At 39.3% G+C, this 20,842-nt stretch overlaps 1 protein-coding gene across 8 annotated transcripts in view; it reads right to left on the bottom strand.

Annotated features, from left to right (window-relative positions):
- Window positions 1–1,959: 1,959 nt before the first annotated feature.
- Window positions 1,960–20,842, bottom strand: part of LOC127574054 (microtubule-associated protein 4-like) — a 218,124-nt gene continuing 199,241 nt past the window's right edge. For all 8 annotated transcript variants that reach the window (XM_052022658.1, XM_052022657.1, XM_052022661.1 and 5 more), the window contains 5 exons: window positions 20,003–20,095; window positions 17,655–17,736; window positions 14,641–14,753; window positions 11,802–11,967; window positions 1,960–9,807 (listed from right to left, as the gene is read on the bottom strand). In XM_052022658.1, coding sequence (XP_051878618.1) covers window positions 9,803–9,807; window positions 11,802–11,967; window positions 14,641–14,753; window positions 17,655–17,736; window positions 20,003–20,095 — 459 coding nt within the window. In that variant the 3' untranslated portion in view covers window positions 1,960–9,802. The remainder of the gene's footprint in view (window positions 9,808–11,801; window positions 11,968–14,640; window positions 14,754–17,654; window positions 17,737–20,002; window positions 20,096–20,842) is intronic.

The following is a 20,842-nucleotide window of genomic DNA, read 5'->3' as shown; positions in this document are numbered from 1 at the left end:
CTAAATTGTAGCAGACACAAGCCTAGCCTGTCAAGCCTTCCCTTGTAAGACAACCTAAACCTATAACCTAGTAAGTTCAGAGATGGTTTATTAGTCCAATACCTGGAATTCTTTCCAATAAGGAAATCTAGGGCACTTCCAAAGCATAAGCTTCTCTACTTTAGTTACTATTTGTGAGGGTAATTGGATAAAATGTCAGTATTCCTGATTACTTGCTCTTTCTACATATTAGCCTTTTGTGAATTATGCAGTAGGAAACTTAGATCCCTCGGCACTGGATGTTTTTTTTTAAGACAGACACACACACCCAACACTTCATTTGCCAAATCTTTGTCTACTCACTTCACCTTTATTTCTAAATTTGTAGCCTCTTGACCTCTTCACAGCTTACCTATCTTTGTTATCAACAAATTTAGCAACCAGAATTGATTTGAAGGCACTGAAGGTTTATGAATTAAAAAGCTGAGGACCCAGCACTGCTCTCTGGGGCACATCACACTGAGAAAAAAATATACCTACTTTGCTTTTCCATTTAGCCAGCCAATGTTCTGCCCACAGCAGTATGTTACCTACTTATAGCATGAGCTTCTATCGTCCACATTAACCTTTGATGTAGCACCTTTATCAAATGTCATAGCACATCTATCAGCTTTCTTTTATGCACAGTACATTACTTTCTTCAAATAACTAACAGGTCAAATGTAATTTTTCTTCCATAAAACTATGTTAACTATCATGAGTTTTTCATAAACTGCCCTGCCACATCATCTTTAATAAAAGCTAGTATTTTCCCCAAAGATGTTAAGCTAACTCACCTGTAGTTTCCATCTTTCTGGCTCATATTTCAGTTATGCATCATTCCTCAACCAGGATGTTCTTTCTAGTTGGGTACCAGGAAGAGGAATGGATCTAGACTTTTTTTTTCTGTGATTTGAAATATTTCCTTAAATTCAACCTTTCCATTTCACCCCCAAGAGAGGAACTCAAACAGGGAGAACTGAACTGAAAAATAAGATCTTTACAACATTAAATGTACCATATAAAAGCAAAATTTCCCAAGATACTTTACAGAAGCACAAATATACACATTGGACACCAAGTCAAGAAACTGGTATTAGGATTGGTTAACAATAGTTTTATGAAAAATAGGATTTGGAAATAGCTAGAGGTTAAAAGGGGGAGTTCAAGATTTTTTAGGCTAGGACAGCAGGTGGTCTGAAGGCATGTTCGCCAATGGCAGGATGAGGAGAGCAAGTAATGGACAAAAGATGAAGGGTAGAAACAAGCAGTAAAGTTAACTTCAACAGCAGAGGGGATAAAGATCTCCCTTTCTCCCCATGCTGATAACCCAGATGAACACTTAGTGCAAACATTCATTCAAAAACAAAATACTGTTGATCTTTGGAGGCCCTTTTGGCTCATTGGTGTCCCATAGCAGAAATTCCAGTAGTCCTGTTCCTTATTTCCCTGTATGGCTACAACATATTTGCTCTCACAAATGCCCATCAGTTCCCCTTTTGATAATTTCAGCCATTAACTTACACTACAGGGTAATTTACAGTAGCCAATTAACCTACCAGCACATCTCTGAGATGTAGGAAGAAACCTATATGGTCACAGACAGCACCCGGATCCCTGAAGCTGAAATTCAGCAGCACTAGCTGTTGCATCACCCAGACTGGAAATCTGAAACAGGAAGTGCTCCTTGACAAGCAGTATCTACAAAGAATGAAAGAGTCACCACTTCTCGTTGAAAAACACTCATTATTATGAACAATAGTGATCAGTTCTGGTGGAAAAAAAATCACTGAACTGAGATGTTAACCGTTTTTCCCTCAGATGCTGCCAGATCTCATTGCTTTCACCCCTGAGCATTAGGGAGGGAAATCACCACCAGCTTACCCAGCCCATGGGGCCACAGCACTCCAAAAACGCCAAAACACAAAATGCACACAAGGCTAACATCAACATTTAAGCTTTATTTCAAACCTTTACTTGTACAATAAGGACCAAACAATGGGAATTGAGTTTTGCCACAATGATGTTGCTTATTAGCGGCCAAACAGCAAAAGCGAGAAGAAAATTTCCAGAATATTAAACGTGTGCAAGGACGATAGCAGCAGCGGAAATACTGTACCACTTCACCCAGGTACTCACTGCTGCAGCCAGTTACTATTTTTAAAATCCATTTATAGATTCTAAAAAACCACAAAAATCAACTTGTGTTCCTTGGTCTTCAGTAACAGCTTACTTTTTTCCTAAGTCTCGCTTCTCATCTTGAAATGTAAAAATGACAATTATTTTTTTGGGGAAAGAATAGTGCCTCAAACTTGTGTTCTGTGACTTTAGCGGACGGATGCTTCAAACTTCTTCAAAGGGAAGTGATAATTTCATTAAAAATAGCACCAATGAATCGTAAAGGGTTCTAGCAAAATGAACTGAAATTTCAAGGCCATTAAAGCCTTCCCCCACTTAACGCAGCAAAAAAGATTGGTAATGGAATTTAGGAAAGATTTCTTTAGAAAATAAAAATGATTAGCATAAACTGCCAGACAAATTTGCCTATGAACTGCTGGTCCTAAATGCACCTCAGCAGAGAAGAACAATTTGGGAGGCAAGGGAGAGGAAAAAAAGAAAGTGGGGTCGGGGGGGGGGGGGGGGGGGGAGCAGGGAAAGCAAAAGGAGGGAAAAGAATATTTGGGTTCTAAGTCCCCTATAATGATCTCTGGATTTTTCTCACCTTTTATTACTAAAAAGTGTTTTGGCTACAAATTCCTGCTAATTCCCTTTTGTGTCACTTTTGAGGAAATTACCATTGTGTCGTGCAAGGGTGAATCTTTAGTGGACACAGATCCATCAGCGTATGCAAAATTAAAAGTGAGAAAGCACTAACACTTTCAGTCCTGTGCCATGGGGCAGCAATCTATTTAAACCATTGCTCTCATGAATTGACCCAACAAAAAGGTATTCATTCTGGCAATCCATACTACAGTGGAGGTCCATGATGTGAGGACCCCCCCCCCCCACTGTAAGAGAGCAGAATCAGTCTTTGACTGGAGGCTGAAGGTTAGAAATACAGGTTTCCCCTTTTATTACTTCAGTAAAGCTGTAAGTCATCCAGTCTCACTGCAGGCACTAACACGTTATTACATTCTGGGGGTGGAGGAAAGGGAACAACTATGATGAGGATATGCTGGTCCTGGAGTGGACTACAGTGTTTTCTTTATACAACAGAATCCACATCATTAAACATCAAGCACAATGTCTGTCAAACACACAGCCACTGCGGAATCAGACGCTGGTCACACTGGTTCTACAAACCCCAGACGTACCTGGCACAGAGTGCAAACCATCAGTGGATTGAACAAGTTATTGCTTTTTCCCTTCAAAGGCTGTCAGCTATAATTCCATACAGGGTTGCTTTTTAATCTAAATAGTACATGCAGGTTTTTAAAATTTAGTATTTCAATATTTAAAGGAACAATTCACAATTCAACAGTATTTCAATATTTAAAGGAACAATTCAATTCTCATTTTGGAGAGTACCAGTTGTGGTGTGACCACTAATCACACTGGTCAGTAACAAGAATATTTTTGGGGGTGGGAATGGCAGGATAAGGAAGTTGTGGGTCACATTAAACATCACCTTTGGAACCAGATGCATGTACATTGATTACTGGAATCTCAAATCAAACAAAAGACCTGCATTTATACAGTGCCTTTGTGTCCCTTTCAAACATTTCTGAAGTGATTTACAGCCAAGGAAGTATTTCTCAAGTGTAATCACTGTTGTGGGAAATGTAGCAGTGATTTGCATACATCAACTTGCCACAAAGAGCAATATAGTCATGAGCACTTAATCAATTACCATCAATACATTTAAAGGTCACATTAAAGGCCCTTTTGATTACTGTTTGCAGCTTTCCAGCACCCCACCCCCAACAAACACATCAGCTTCTGTCCCTCCAAGTGGCTCTGTAGATACCCATCCATAACCATATGAAGATTCAATCTGTCCAGACCATACAGAAGGTATGAAACCTAACACTTCCTTAAATGAACATGCATTAGGTACACAGGAGGCTGAGGTTGAATGGGACCCAAGGCTGATTTCACTAATCCACCTACACCTCACCATGAGCTTAAAAGGGCCGAATCCAATTGTGCAGTCCCTATTGCTGCCCCAATTACCTTAATTGTGCAGAGATCCAAAATCAATCCCCATTCCAATAGCTCTCCATTCCTCTCCAGGCAGTACTAGGGAGTATTAATAGCAGATTTTTAAAAGCAAATGAGATTCAGATGATGTCAAGGGTATAATTCCCAACTCCTGACACAGACCAATTCACATTAAACCACACAAAGGTAAGAAAACTAAAAAAAATACAATCACAGCAGCACAAACATCATATTAAAAATGATCTGTCCAACAAGTACACATGCACATAACATCTGAAATTCTCACACCTAGGAGGGTATACAATTCTTTACAAATGGGTGCATAAAATTTTAAGAGCGTTTTTCCAATACAATTGTAAACCTGAACCAATCTCTCTGGGACTGTTGGGACCAGAGCAATCCCATCGTTTTCCTGAAATCAACAGATCAATTCTGTGCAAATGTAATTTTTATGTACTGAAATGAATCTATCAGACGTAGTTCCACATGTAAACGTATTTTTTTTCTGGTAGAAAGGTTGAAGGGAAAAGCAGAGCAGATCAGACCAATTTAAATGAAGCCACTTCTAAAAGTCAACAAAACTCAATAAATGTCATTAATACTTTTCAGTTTCAAATCCAATTTCACCTACATCTGGGTATTAGTGCAGAGATTAAAACAATGATATTATAGCCAGTCATATTCTAGAACTACTCCGAATTAAGTATAAACAGCAATAGAATGTTATATATTTTAAAATACTTGAGTGATTCTGAATAGTGTTTAAAATGTTAAGTACAGGGTCTGAATGCAATTGCAATTGTAAGCTAACAAGGGGCAATGGTGGTACCAAACAAACTGGTACAGAGGCAGTAAATCCCTTTGAAAATGACATATGAACAATGAGTGTTAAGCTTGTTCTTTTCTGAGCAACTTTAGAATTAATAATGTCTGCCAAACCTTGATCAATAAACCAACATTGCTTCTTCAATTAAGATACATGACTTTACTTTTAAAGTAAATCTTTTGGTGTATGAAATCCAGATGCATCTCTCGTGATTCCTCTTTAACCTTTTATCCCTGAAATTTCCATCAAAGATACCAACATCCACCTGTGCACCCTCTGCTACAGTCAGTGCATGTGGAGCAGGGAACAGGTGAATGCCATGCCTCCAGATATGTCCAGACCTCACTCCATGTTTGCTAGAGCCAGAATAAATTAAATGCATTCCCTCCCTCTAGTGGCTCTCCAAAAACAAGGAAGACACTCAGTGGCGACAAAGCTTTACTCTCACTATAGATCATGTGAACAATTTAAAAATTCCTCAGAAATGAACAATGTTACGTACAGACAACTCTGGAGTCAGTCCCCAGAACCCTGCCTCTTTGGGCTTCAGATAACTATACCCTTTACCTGACTCTCTTCACCGAACTACAAGCCCTACCCAACACATGGTGAAGCCAATCTCAACAATTTAACTTTAATCTAAACTGTCCCTTTGGAGACCAATTACCAAACTTAGAACAAGCACTGCTTTGCCAATTATGAGGCCTAAACATACTCTAGTACACAAGTATATGATTGCACTCTGCACAGTTATTGTGTGTATGACCTTCCATTTTAGTATTTAAATTTAAAAACCACACAAAAGCAACACAGGCCCAGACTCCACTCATTTGCAATATTGTCATGACTGAACAACTTTAAAGGTCTCATTCTAGTTTGCTCTTTCCTACATATTGGTGCATTAAGTCTAATTGCTTTCCTATCCTTGACCCTTCATTTCATAAGACTCTGCACAAACATCACTTCTACATGCAGCTGCCATCCTGTTTACCAACCACCAAAAACAATTTTACAAATCCTGGCCGACTCCAACTCAGTCCCTCATCCCTCCTGGAACAACTTTTAAGGCAGTGCTCCATTTGACACAACCTTCAAAGATTATATTGCTTAGAAAAGAGTTAATCGTATCGTCTTTAAATCACTACTCATTATATAATAGTCAGTACTTCATCACCAAAGATTAAACTTGAAGAAATCTACAAGTTAAAACAATTTACAGTTCTTTTTAAAAACAAACTTAAACACTGAGGCGGAAAACAGAAGCTGCGAAGACTGTAAGAAATGTCTCTGGTTTATTCACTAACAGGACTTGTTCTTAATGAAAAAAAAAGGATAGACAATGGCTATGAGCCATATCCAAATGTGACCAATCCCCCTCCTCTCCTAGTTCTCCTCCAAACTGGGTACAACCACCTTGACAGTTGCACAGAGATGACTGCACTTTCATTCCAAAAGGACTTTAGTTGAAGTACAGGGTAAACTGTGTGTGTTTGTGTGAAAGAGACCATTAACACACTGCAGGGATCAGTTCCAGGACCCTTACTGTTGTCTACAGCAACATTCTGGATGTGAATGTAGGAGGTATGATTTGAAAGTTTGAAGATGACACACAAATTGGTGGTAGTGTTGATTATGACGAGGATGGTCTCAGACTACAGGATGATATTGATCAGTTAGTACGATGGGAAGACCAATGACACTTGGTGACTTATTCTGATAAGTGCGAGGTGATGCATTTTGTAAGGACTAATAAGGGTAGGATAGGCGCAAAAAAAGGTAGGACCCTAGTGAATGTACAGAGGTACACCAAGGTCACTCTGTACAAGTCCAATGAATCCCTGAAGGTGGCAGCACAGGTAGTTAAGATAGTTAAGGAAGCATATGGGACACTTGCCTTTATGAGATGAGGGAATGGAATATAAGAACATGGAGATTATGGTACGACTTTATAAAACATTGATTGGGCTACAGCTGGAGTACTATGTGCAGTGCTAGTTGCCACACTATAGGAAGGACATGATTGCACTGGAGAGGGTGCAGAGGAGATTCACCAGGACGTTGCCTGGGATGGAGCATTTCGATTATGAGGAGAGACTAGATAAACTGGATTTGTTTTCCTTGGAGCTGAGGGGTGGAGGTAGGGACTCTCACAACATTTAAGACAAACACTTGAATCGCCAAGGCAAAGGCAGCCATGGGCCAAGTGCTGAAAAATGGGATTAGTATAGATGGGTACTCAATAGTCAATATGGATATGGTGGGTCAAAGGGCCTGTTTCTGTGCTATATGACTAATAATGAGCTGCTCTAGGTCACTTCAAAAGAACGACTTACGAATATCTTGCAAAAGGTGCCTTTACAACAAACCAACATGCTCCCATTGCAACAATAGCTGCTGGGATTGAGGTATACCGTAAGTTTAGACATTTTGAAAGAGAGAAGTGGTATTTAAAATATTAAAATTAAACTTCCTGAGGGGGTGGTGAAGCCAGGAACTCACACAACATTTAAGTACTTGAAGATTCCAGACTGCGTGCTGATAAATGGGATTAATATTGATAGGTGCTTGATGGCTAGCATGGATATAGTGGGCTGAAGGGCCCAGTTATCTGCTGTATGACTCTACAGCAATCATTACCTGGAGCACAGACACTTTAGCCATGCATCCGTGCAAAATACCAAAAAACTTTTCTACTTTATATAACTAGGGACCTTTGCTCCTCTGTATAAGATTTATTTTAAGAATTTTTTTTTAAAGATTTAAAGACTGAGACAATTCTTGTAGACGTGGCATTCAAATGAAGGGTGTGAAGAAGTTGTCTTTGGTTAGAGGGGAGGGGGACAGAGGAAAGAGATTGGGTGGGGGGGAACAAAATTCCACTACTTCAAATGAAAACAAACACAATATCTGTGGACAGAGGAAAGTAGATTAAAGTTTCAATGACCAGTCTTCACAAGTACTGAATGACCTGCTGATTATTTCCAGCATCTTCATGGTTTGCTTTTTGTTTTATCCACTTTAAGCTGCTGTTTCACTTTAGAAGAGGAAAAATGCAGAATAGCAAAGGACATGTCAATGCCTAAGGACCTCGGGGAACCTGCAGGAATTCAGTCAGAATGGATAGATATAGCTCCTGGACCTAGAAGAGATCTCTCTATAGGGTATACAGTGGAAGGGAAAGATATTCTACAATTTAATGGATGAATTAATGTTAACCCTATCTGCCTTCAGTTTGGGTAACAATGAGTGCCCAGGCAAAGATTAAGAGTGTGCGTTTTAAAGTATTTCCACTTGGCCTCTAGCATCCAACAAGCTAGTGCCAACATCTGTACTTCCGCACAGTTCTCAGAAGTAGTTCATTTGATTTAATCCTACTAGCTTTCCATTTATGACTTAGCATCCAGCTCAATGACAGGTAACAAAATAGACCTCCACTGAAGTTCCAGCTTCAGCTTTGCAACAACAATTTCTTGAGCTGGAGGCAAGAATTAAAGGCAGATGCAGGGCTGTGGGGAAAGAGGAAGGAATGAGCCTAATTGTATAGCTCTTTCCAAGAGTTAGCACAGGTGTATTGGGACAAATAGCTTCTTCTGTGGTGCAGGATTCTACAACTCTGAACTCCAGGCTAAGTTGTATCACAGTGCACTGACTGATATTGACAGAAATAAGGCTCTTAAAAAAAATCTCTCAGGGAAGATAATGATTGCAATTTCTTTAAAAAGTATCTTCGGCAACAAACCCTTAAGGCTTGAAGATTGCTCACCAACATTCAAAAACATTTTACTTTGTAATAATATAGTTTTTGTCTTCCTCTACCAACTCACTTCCCCTGCCTTGTCCATTCCAAATGTGCAAATTCAATTTGTTCTAATTATCTGTATTTTTGACATACGATAATATTTACAGGAAAATGAGGCAAATAATGAAAGGATAAATCTAGAATATGGTAAACTTTAACAGAACATGTTGTTCAGAGTTTCATAAGCAATTAGACTCTGGGAGAAGAGCAAAATCACTTAAAACAAAATTTACAGTGCAAGGGCAGGCCATAGGTCAAGGACATTTCTCAAATTCAGAAGGAAAATGAAGAGAAAAGACAAAAACTTAGGGAAAAGATTTGTTTTAAAAAGTATGAGATATTGCCTTCATTCACTAATGCCATTTGAGAATGTGGGGGCAAGATTTACCTTCCCACAGTAGATGGGACTAGGGTGGTTTTATATTCCCTAAATCTATCTACCTTATCTGTCAAACTTCATGGTAAAATGATCCAATGTACTCTCCTAACCAGTCTACAATATAGTATTGCCAATTGTGGTTGTTCCATCCAAGCTTCAAGCCCACCTTATTCCAGAAGAATGTAAGTCTAATAGGTATTTGCCAGTAAGGATATATGTGGCAGAGATAACAAGGATTTGTATAAAGATTTTTTTCTATCTAAAAGATAATAAGGATGTAAAATGGCTCCCCAGCCCTGAAATAACTCAATAGGAACAGGTTCCTTTTAAAGCACAAATCCTGTTAATGATGCTAAACCTCTTGTTTTTGTTAAATGTAGTTTGACACAAACATGAAGATAAGAAGAAAGAATAAATTCACAAGCTCTGCTGTGCTAGAGTGGCAGACACATATCCAGCAGGAATAGCAAGCTGCGGAGATCCAAGGGAGCTGAGGCTTTCAGTTAGTGATGTGCTGCAGAGAGGAGAGGTGTTGTCCGAAACGGGGGATTTGTACACAATGTCTGCTCCGTGGTCTGTCCTGGCCTTGGCATTCTCACGGAACATCAGCTTGCGAGATTCAATCTGCAGAAGAGGAAAAGGAAAGGAGGATAATAAAATTTTCCCTACAAACAGAATCCATGGCACTCACTATCATCCTGGTGGCTTTGTAAATGCATTGTAAACCCTAGTACAGAGACACATTCACGAGGAAATTCCAGTGTTATACCTTTCTTGAATAGCACGTTAGCTGTTGCAGAGGACAGCTCAGTACTCCTGGGCTGGAATATGAAGGATGTGGGCGAATGGGCGGGGGAAGAAAAGCGCAATCACTCAGTAACCTCGGGTGGAAGGTCTATGAATATCAGGTACCGACAAGATCAGGATTTACTCTGATATCATTTGCAATCAAATTGGCTGCTGAAACCTGCTGCTAGGGCTCACCCATGGAAAATGATACAAAGTGACCTGCACACAATATATTAGCTCCTTTCAAGAGAGCAGTTTGTTGCAAAATAACTTATTCCAAAAGTTCATTGGACCAGCCAGCTAATGAACCAGATTTTTATTCCCCATAATCAAACTGATTCTTAAGCAGCTCAAAATTATATCAATACTATATTTCAAAGAAATATATTTCAATAAATTTTCAATGAAAGTATTACTCTGTAATTTATATTTTCCTACTTTGTTCTCTACCAATATTTTTCATCCTCCTCCCCTGCTGATACTAACTCTCACCAAGGACTAAGTTGATGCCCCAGCCACACTCTAGGACCTCATTCAAGTGGCAGTTCTTCAAATGCCAGTTATCATTCAGAGTATTTGACCTTCACAACAGAGATTAATGCTCTTCTTGCATGATGGCAGCAAATATACATTCTCCAACACCATATAACATCAGCAGGACGCCTTCCTCAAATTCTGTCTCACTCTTCTTAAATATGGGGTATTGAAGGAAGGGAACAGTGGGCCACATCCCTCAGCACACCACATATTGAAATATGGCAGTTCCTGGTTTACATAATTCTAGGCCATTCAGCTTCTGTTCTCACAAAAAGAGGTAATAAGTAGCTCTGCACTTAACCAAGTGCTTTAACCTGAAAATAACTTGCATAAATTCAGCAGACTGCTAAGTAATCCAAAGGTGAGTGGGTGTTGTGGCATTTGTAGCCCTGAGCATGTCTTGGAGACAATAAGAATGGAGGCTTTTGATAGCACGTGAGTACAAACATCAAAGAGGTCATTTATATTATCTGCTTCAAATGGTGCAGTGTAATTAGATACTTTTAATTAACACTTAAAATAATTTAAATAAAGGTCCCTCATTTCTAACTTACCTGATGCCTATTTCACTTGTTGTTATTTACTTTATTAATGCCCCATTGGATAGGCACAAGCATGGGTTGCATACAATAAAGGCTCTTTCACTCTTTTACTCCATGGTGGGTAAACCCTGGGTTAGATATAGAGTAAAACCTCCTCCACACTGCATCAAGCACTCCCAGGACTATTACAGCATGGGTTAGATACAGACTAAAGCCCCACCTGCACCATCCAATTGTACACTCCCACACAGGTGTACAATAGGTTAGAAACAAAATAAAGCTCTCTTTGTACTATTCAATCAGTCACACACTTCAGAATGTGAACACAAAAGGTTATGCACAGAATAAAGCTCCCTTTACACTGTTCAATCAAGTTTTTGGGTCAGGTACACCATGGATTAGAAACACGAAAGCTCACTATCAGCTTTTACATGGTTTTACGTGGTTTGATGCACAATCCTAACAACTTTCTGCAGCTCCAACCCCCATTATATCTTCATTCACTGTACAAAGAGCCTCCAGCCTTCCAAGCTGGCACAGAATTTTGTGACTATAATAGAGCCAACATCCATTAGTTTGGCAGAGCACCCACAGTACAGAGGAACATTTCATAACCTATTACCGCGATTCAATTTGAATACATTTCCCAGAGTGAAAGGCAAAGAGCAAGTTTACACTAGCACCTAGTTCCCAACTGGTCAACATTTTTCACGAGACTACACAGCCCTTGCAGGCCAAACTTTCACTTACATGTCTCCTGTATGTGTAACTCTTGGCTGTGAGTTTCGTCAGACCCGGCAGTTGGGTCCACCCCTACTCCATTTTGCTGTGTCCCACTCTCAGCTTGTCCTGTCAGTTCCCCATTTTCTGGAGTCTGACTGATTGTTGCTGATTCTGATTCTTCTTCACCCTCATTCTAAAAATAAAATCATGGGGTGAGGGTACAATGGTGTATTGTTATAGGAGGGTATGAAATGAAATGCAAAATACATACAAGATTTTTTTAAAACCTAAAATGTCATGATTAAAAAAAATCAAATGCACTGAATGACTGAGATAAAAATTGGGAACAATTTTCCAGGGCCATCCCAGGGGTACTGAGGCTAACTGGATTGCCCCTACTTGCTGAGATGTGGTCTATTACACCCATGTATTCCCAAGAATATTGGGACAGATTGGTGAAAGTGGGGAGGAAGAACGAATTCATCAAGCACCTTTATGACCTGAAGAAGTCCCAATGAGCTTCAAGCCCATGGTTTGATTTTCATTGCTGTAGTACAGCAATACTTCACAGTCATATTGTGCACAAAGGCCTCATAAAACAATAAGACAAATGATCAGGTGCTCTATTTAACAGGTTTTAGGTAAATGCTAGCCAAGAATCCTGCAGAATTTCCTACATTATTAAAAAAAATCATAAAATCTTTCAAGGATTAACGCCTAATATGAAGAACCTTAGCATTGCTTGGATTCTCAATTTGGATAACGTGCTCAATGTGGATTGTGTGGGGCTTGATTAAGTTTGTGGAGCTGGAGCCACAAAGGGCAGTGTCAACCTTGTCAAGAGCAAATGAGCCAAAGTAGTAAAAAGAATTGTCACTAAAGTAAGCTAATCTTTCAGATTTTAGGATGACGAGATGTATTTTTTTAAAGTATTATTCGATGGGGAAGAAATGAAGCAAATGGTAGCTCATTGTTCTAACAGAGGGGATGTAACACGAAGAACGAATGTGCAGTCAGGATATTTGAAACTGAGGAGGAACAAGTTCATTAAAGCTTTGGTAACAGACACAAGAAATTTGTGAAAGAGAAAGTAAGGTTGGAATCCATTCACTGAGAGCAAAGTAAAAAAAACTTTTCAGGAATACAAAAAGAGATTGAAAGACTGTGAATATCAGCACAAGATCTGTGGTTGAATGGGGTATGTCTCTCATCTTCAGTCCTCCAGTGCATTTTCCTTCCCGACCTTCATCTTAACATTGTAAAAAGACCAAAAAAACGGACAAAAAGAAGTCACAACAAACAAGATCACAATTGAAGGCATACTCTGTACCGTAATTCCTTAAGTGAAATTACGTGCACAGATTTTGTGTAGAAATATACAAGACCGGCACATTGACTGCATTTAAATAAACATAACACATGAAGATGATAATATTCCTGAATGCAGTAATTATATTGAGACACCAAATAGGCATTAAAATATTTTACACCTACTGACTACTTGAATTTTTCATTGATTTTTTTTATATAAAAAAAGGTTTTCTTGTTCAGGTTTGGCTCTATGCTTGCATTTAGAGTCTCAATGTACCTTGCTTTAGTGTCCATTATTTATGTATGATTAAATATCAGCAGCTATTTGGTCGTGAGGGCTTCGGTACCAGAATTTTACTGATTCTCAGCCACCCAAGTGCATCTCCATTCAGTGTCCCTGGATGGTGATCAGTTGCAGGGATGGTGGCTATTCTCAGTGTTAATCCAGGGTTTCTGACCGTTCTGACCTAAGGCAATAGCAATCAACATGGAATGTGAATTCAGCCGAGAGTTTATCATTCCAGTTTTTGTACTGTTCCAGGGAGCGTGTTTGCCCAATCAATAAAACAGAAAGGGGACTGAAGAACTAACTTCTCTCTTATGATTCAATCTTGTATGTCAGGCCAGATGTTACAATCTAACACCTTCATGACAGAAGTGAAATAATTGAATTTTTTTTTATAAATCAGTCCATAATTTCAAATTAGACCAGGGTGAGATAAGTACTTGTTTGGCAATTTAGTTCCTGATGGTTTCACTGATGAATGCACTAATCCTTGAACCAGCCAACAGCCGCCATAACCTGCAAGATGTGACACAGCCACAGCATAGAAGACAATGGGAAACTATGATAAGAAGCACAAGATGACAATGACGACTTAAGTGAGAGGTACCCTTCTGGAAGATGGAGGAATTTAGACAAAACAACAGAGAGAATGTGGTTAGACCCTACAACATCTCACACTTTGCAGCTTTAGTTTAGATATAGGAATTGGAAAGCAAAGGTGGATGGGTAAAAGAAATTAAGAAACAGTGCATTCGTAAGTAAATAGGGAATTGATAAGGGGATGGGGCACGTATGTAAACATCACAGGGGAAATTTACCACTCTGAACCTTCCCTGCTCAGGAACTTGTATCTGTTCTCATGAAGGCAGTGAGTCTTGCTAATCTAAAGCTTCATAATCCAGGCCACCTTCCTGTGCTGTACTCAAGTAGGCATTCTACCTGTTCGAGCATTGATTAGGAATGACTGCAGTCAACTGAATTACATATAAATTCAATCCTATCTTCATCCAACATCCAAAAAGCACTTTTCAGAAAAAAAGGAGCTGCGTTGTGGTGCATGGGTTGGGGGAAGTGGGCAATAACTGGAAAGTGACAAGGAGCAAGAACTGCAAGCCCAGAGAGGCTGAGGAACAAAGGTGAATGCAAATCAGAAGAGAGTACAGAGAACAATTTTGTTGCAGCATTTTCCCCAAACCAGATGCAGCCAACTGATACTTCCTTAGCGACTGTGCTGGCCTAGTTTATGTTACCCCACTGCATCTACCTCACCTTCACGTTGCCACCTCCTGGGGTATGGTTGACGTTGTCCAAGGACCCAACTTTTGACTCAGCTTTGTTTTTGAAATTGGTCTTGCTGGTCTCGATCTTCACATCCCCACCACCTAAAAATATTTGTGAAGTAAGAATATTATTTACAAAGATTACTTGCTACCTGACACGACTGCAAATTTAGGATAGTTTTCAAAAATAGTTCAAGTTTATTGTTGCCATAGGCATACATACACAGGGTGTAAATGCCATGAAAACTAGACTTTTGCTGCACTAGCAGCACAGAACATTACAAGATGAGGACAAACACAAGATAAATTATACATAACTTACATGTGTTCAAGATAAACAACGACACTAGTGCAAGATTGGGATTCTTGTACATTATAGATAAAACAGTCAGAAGCTGTGCATTCAGCCATACAATGATGGATACAGAACCAACCTGAAGCTTAAGCTTATCATTTACACAACACGGATGTCACTGGCAAGGCTACTGCCCATCTCTACATCCTAGGAAAGGTGGTAGTGAGTTGCTGTATTGAACTGTTGCATTCCTTCTGAAGGTACTCCCATGATGTTGTTGGGGAGGAAGTTCCAGGATTCTGACCCAATGACATAAAAGAAAAGTTGATATACTTCCAAGTCAGGATGGTGTGAGATTGAAAGACAATGGCTTTCCATTATGCCCATTAAGTTGAATAGAGGGAGTAGTGGGTGAGGAGGATGAAGTATTTTGAAAGGATAAGGAAGATGGGGAGAAGCACAAATAAATGTAATTTGCACTGCTTTCAACTGAATGGTATTTTTAAATTTATATAATCTTGTAGTTCTTTGTAAATTCAGTTATATGTGGGGCAATGGCTATCAAGTGGCACCTACTCACCGATAACCTGTTCACTGATGCCCAGTTTGGGTTTGGCCAGGACCAATTCTCCAGGCTCATCGCAGACCCTTTCCAAACGTGGATCAGAGTTGAATTCCAAAGTGAAGGTTCAGTTGACTGCTCTTAGCATAAAGGCAGTATTTGAACAAGTGTGGCATCAAGGAACCCTGGTAAAATTGGTCAATGTGCAAAGGGAAAATAAACTGCTATCTGGTGTCATTCCTTGCAAAAAAGGAATATAATTATGTTTGTTGTACACGAATCAGCTCGGCCTCATAACCACTGCATGTGCTTCTCAAGGCAGTGTATGAGACCCAAACATTTTTAGCTGCTTCATGAAATACCTTCCTTCCATCAGAAAGTCAGAAATGTGAATGTTTGCATGAAGTTCAACTCAATTTCCAAACCTCAGCAAACAAAGTAGCCTGAATGCTGCAAAACATTCAGACATGGGCTAATAATTGGCAGGTGACATTCACATCACAAGAGTGCCAGGCAATGACCACTTCCAATGATAGAGAAGCTAATCACCTACCTTGACATTTAATGACATTACCATCCATTGATTCCCCACTGTCAATAATCTGAAGTCACAATTGACCAGAAACTCCATGCTGTGCCTTAAGAACATATCAGATACTGGGTACCCTTTAGTGAATGGCTCAAAGCCTCATTGGTCAGGAGCACAATGGAATACTTGCCTCTCGACAATTCCAACATCCAAGAAGCTCCGTGTCATCCAGGACCTCTGTAATGTGTACCATGTAAAAATTGCAATGCAGTTACTTGCCTAGGCTACCCAGATAGCACTTCCCAAACTCACAATCTGCACCATCAAGGAAGACACAGGCAATAGACACATGGGAACACCACCACCTGCAGGTTCCCATACAAGTCACACACTGTGTATCATATATCCTACATTGTCTCTGGGTCTAGAACTCCCTACCTGGTAGTACCTTAATCAAAAGGATTGCAGCAGTTCAAAGAGGTGACTCACCACCACCTTTTCACCTGAGCCTTACCAGTGACACCTAGATCCTGGAAATTGAATTAAAAACTTAGGCAAAAAGCAAAGCAACTATTAGGTACCTGCAACATCCTATAGTAATGAAACCATGAACTATTTGTTTTGTTGCTACTGGTTGAGGGAGATATGTTGGCCAGGACATCATAATATCTCCTGCCCTCCTGAGATATAGTATCATAGTTCTGAGGAGAAGCACTTCAGCTGATACAATATTCCCTTGCTTAGTCTCTCAAATCCTGGAATAGATGTGAACCTATAATCTGGCCCAAGATGCCAATTAATGATGCAGATACACAATGAGTTGTTCAGTAAATTCCTCACCAGCGGTTATATTACATAAACTAAGGAGTTCCAATTTTGTATCAAGATCTCTGTTGTTGGCCAACCAGCACAGGAAGGAGCTGGTACACCAACTATTCTTAGTTTCAATGGACCAGGGAGCACAGAGGAGAGGCAACCTTGTACCTGGGAGCTAACCAAAAACCCTGCAGGGAAATGAGCATGGATATCATAACTGTATTGTATACCACAGCCAAATATCACGCTGACGTTGGTCTCACATGCGATGAGACACTGGAAGACCCTGACCACCGAGAACGATGCAGAGACAAAATTGGAAACTCCAGAAAATGGCTGAGGAGTTGGGAAATACATATCGTCTCAGGGTATAGGCATTTTAAAACCACCTTAAAACAAACATATGCTGTTGCCACCATCCTGGTATTACTAGACAACTTTCAACACATAGTTAAATAGAACAAATGGATAAAACTGATCCTTATTCAAAACCTATAATAAGAGTTGAACACATAATCTGTTCAATATTTCACAGGGTGCTGTGTTTTAAATGAGACATTAAGCCCAGGCTGTTTCTTCCAGTGGCTCAGGTGTACATTAAAGATCCTAAGGCTTTGTTCAAAGATGACCAGAGAGCTCATTGTTTTGACCAACATTCCATCCACAACTGTGCTCACAATAACATATTGAAAAAGTCATTATCTCACTACAATGTCATTGTACTTAAAATTATTGGCTGCCTAATACAAGCTTTAATTTTCAACTTTCAAGTTTAGATTATTTTGAATGTACCAATAGTACCTGCTTTGTGTTTTAGATTGGTCTTGGATCCACACTTTGATGATGCACGGCTCACGTCCACTTTGGCTTTTGGAATTTGCACCTACAGTTTTAAAAGTTGGAAAAAAAACACTATCATTGTTTCAATACCTTTAATAAGAAGAAATAGGAAATGTATCTGCAACTCATGCTTCATTAAGGTATATGAAATACTACATTGCTTAAAATGAAAATCCAGATTTCTAATTAAACCAGGTAACTAGGCTTAAGAGACTCATGTAGGATTAGACCCATTAGGAACATAGATGTTATATATTATATAAATACCCACATAATTATAATTTATTCAAAACTTAATGAAGAGAAAATAAAATAAAATAATAAGAGACTGGCATTCACATACTAGCACAGTAGTCTAGTGGTTATGTTACTGGACCAATGCCCAATAAATCTTGATTTAAATCTCACCATTTGGGACACCAGTATCATACCAGTGTGGTTGACTCAATTACTCCTTGGGCAAGTATACCATTTAATTGCGTCAGAGAGGGAGGCAGCACAGTACCACCTCAAGGAAACTAGGGACAGGTAATAAATGTGGAACTTGTCTGATGCCCACATCCTGAGAATGGATGGGAGTGGGGGATGGGGGGGGAAGGTCAGGTCTGTACAGCCTTTACATATTGGAGTATACATTTAGTATAGTTATAATTATATATTTTAGAAATTTTAGTGTATTTCGAAATAAACTACTTTCTGAACTGATCCATGAATAGAATTAAAGGTAACCATGCCAGCAACAGACTTTTCCCCAAGTGCAATTTACAAAAAGGTGGCTAGATAGAAGGGTGCCCAGGACATTCAGTTCCACGACTAGGAAGTCCAATCGATTGAGTGCATTTCCACACATAGCAATGAGTGATTGTGACTAGGACCTGCTGGTTCCTATTGTGCAGTATTCCACTGCAATGCACTGCTTCAGTCTGTTCAATTGACCGGCACTTCAAAAGATGTTCACAATAATATGGAAAAAGTTGGCAGGCTCCCTTTCCTGATGGACATTGATAGGTTACAAATAACTAGCAATTCCACATTTGCTTAAATTTGACCTCTAGGTTGCCAGAACCTCTACCAAAGCCACCACACCACTATACTCCGGGCAATAGCACCACTTCACCAAACTAATTTCTCCGTTTGCCTGGATATTTCCTCTTTTGGGGACTCTGACAAACAAAGGAGTTGGCAATCACTATGCCAGATACTTTTCAATATTACACCATTCTCAAAATGAACCTTAATAAGCATCATTCTTTGAGGTGAGGGCATCTCAGTCAATGCCAATCAAATGCACACAAACACAAGCTCCTAGCAAGAGTTGGTAGTGCAGTCAATAATAGTACCCAACAGTGATAACCTAAGATCAGCCATCACAACACAAATGAGGTGTCAAATCAGAGATCCTGCTGGCTATTTTCTTCCATTCTTACATGGTGATGTCCTGTTGGAAATACAACGTGAACCATGTTCAAAGTAGTGGAAGAACAGTGATTTAAATTACTAGTGGTGAACACATTAAAAGGCAGCTGTAAGATTTAACAGATTATATCCCTTGCAGCCATCCATTAGTACGTATCTTCAACACCACAACAACAAGCAGCAGCCTAGGCAGGAGGATCCAAATCACTGTCTTACTAGGATATTTGGATGTGTATATTTTGGAGCCTTAGGGGGCACTTTAAATTTAAATCTATTTCCCCTTAATTTCTGCCTATCTATTCATAGATTCTTACAACAAAGAGAAGATTCAACCCAATTTATCTATGGTGGCTCTTTGAAAGAGTAAACCACTTAATCCCATTCACCTATTCTATTCTCACAGCCCTGAGAGCTACCGTTCCTAATGAAGCTACAACAAAATGAACAATTCTTGTCTAACTTGCAGACCATAAAATCCAAGTACACTAACCAACAAATATGAAATACAAAGTTTTATGAGTTGTATTCACTAGGTTCAAGGCACACATGTGGCTTTAAGGCTGTAGTCAGGATTCACAGATTGTATAAAATGTCAGATTTTCATATTGTGCCCCATCAGAATTGTGGAAAAACACACAATTATAGATTCTTGCTTTTCAAATACATGGGCAATCAAAAAGGTGCACTTGGATTTGTACAAATATTAACATAAGAGACTGGAGGTCACAAATCCATCACTGGTAGTGACTGTAATGGCAGATAAATTACCTCTCATTGTCTGGTATGCTTCTTGTAAGTGCTACATTTTCATACATTACTAATAGACTAAATAAGCTTCATGAGAGCAATGCACAGAAGATTAGTGTAAAGAGAATCCAAAAGCCAATACTCACATTGCCACCACCAGGAACATGCTTAATGTTATCCTTGGAGCCACACTTAGACTGCACATGACTGTAGTCAACTTTTTTGTTCACAATCTGGACCTAAGACACATTGGACAAATCAATTCTACATCAGTTCCCTTTTTAATAATAACTTCAAGGTATTGTTGAGGCTTTCCTGTTATACATGTCACTAAGAGTTCAAGATTAATATCCTAAAGAAAAAATTTTCAAATAAGCAGATATTACAACTCTATCAACAACATTCCCAATGTACTGCGTGAAGATAATTACGTTTGAGGGAAAAAAAACAATACTATTCTAAGGACAAGAGCAAAAGTGGAAATAATAGTAAATTATTGCTCCATAGGTTTATTCAATATGTAAACACTTCTTCTTGGCCATGCCCAGTTTTGCAATTGCCCTTCCTGGCTCACATTTAAGATTGCCTTTCAATGGTATAGGTTTAGGAATGCCTTTTCTGGCTGTGTTGAGATTTGGGTTCCTCCCCTCCTTGGCTAGATTCAGACCAAACAGTTTTGATAATTTCTGAAAGGCAACATGAACATAATCTTTTTTGTGAAGTAATTCTAATCTCTTTTATCTATGGTGTGTTGGAGTAAAAAATCTGGTAAGGTCATTTGTTTATTTTTGTTAGTTCAAAGCAAATATCAGGACTAAAGCCATGTGCCCAACTTCTGGCTGCATTCAGCAAAACGGTAACCCTATACATTGTGAATATGGCAAAAACTGATCTCTCCAAGAAAGGAACCCAAACTGAGAGTCATGATAGGGAGAGAGAGGCTGTGAATAGAAAAACAAACAACTCTGAGCATTCTCTTGTCCTTT

This window comes from Pristis pectinata, chromosome 9 (genome assembly GCF_009764475.1).
Source record: "Pristis pectinata isolate sPriPec2 chromosome 9, sPriPec2.1.pri, whole genome shotgun sequence".
In the NCBI taxonomy this organism is placed as follows: domain Eukaryota; kingdom Metazoa; phylum Chordata; class Chondrichthyes; order Rhinopristiformes; family Pristidae; genus Pristis; species Pristis pectinata.
This window is presented reverse-complemented; position numbering and strand designations above follow the sequence as displayed.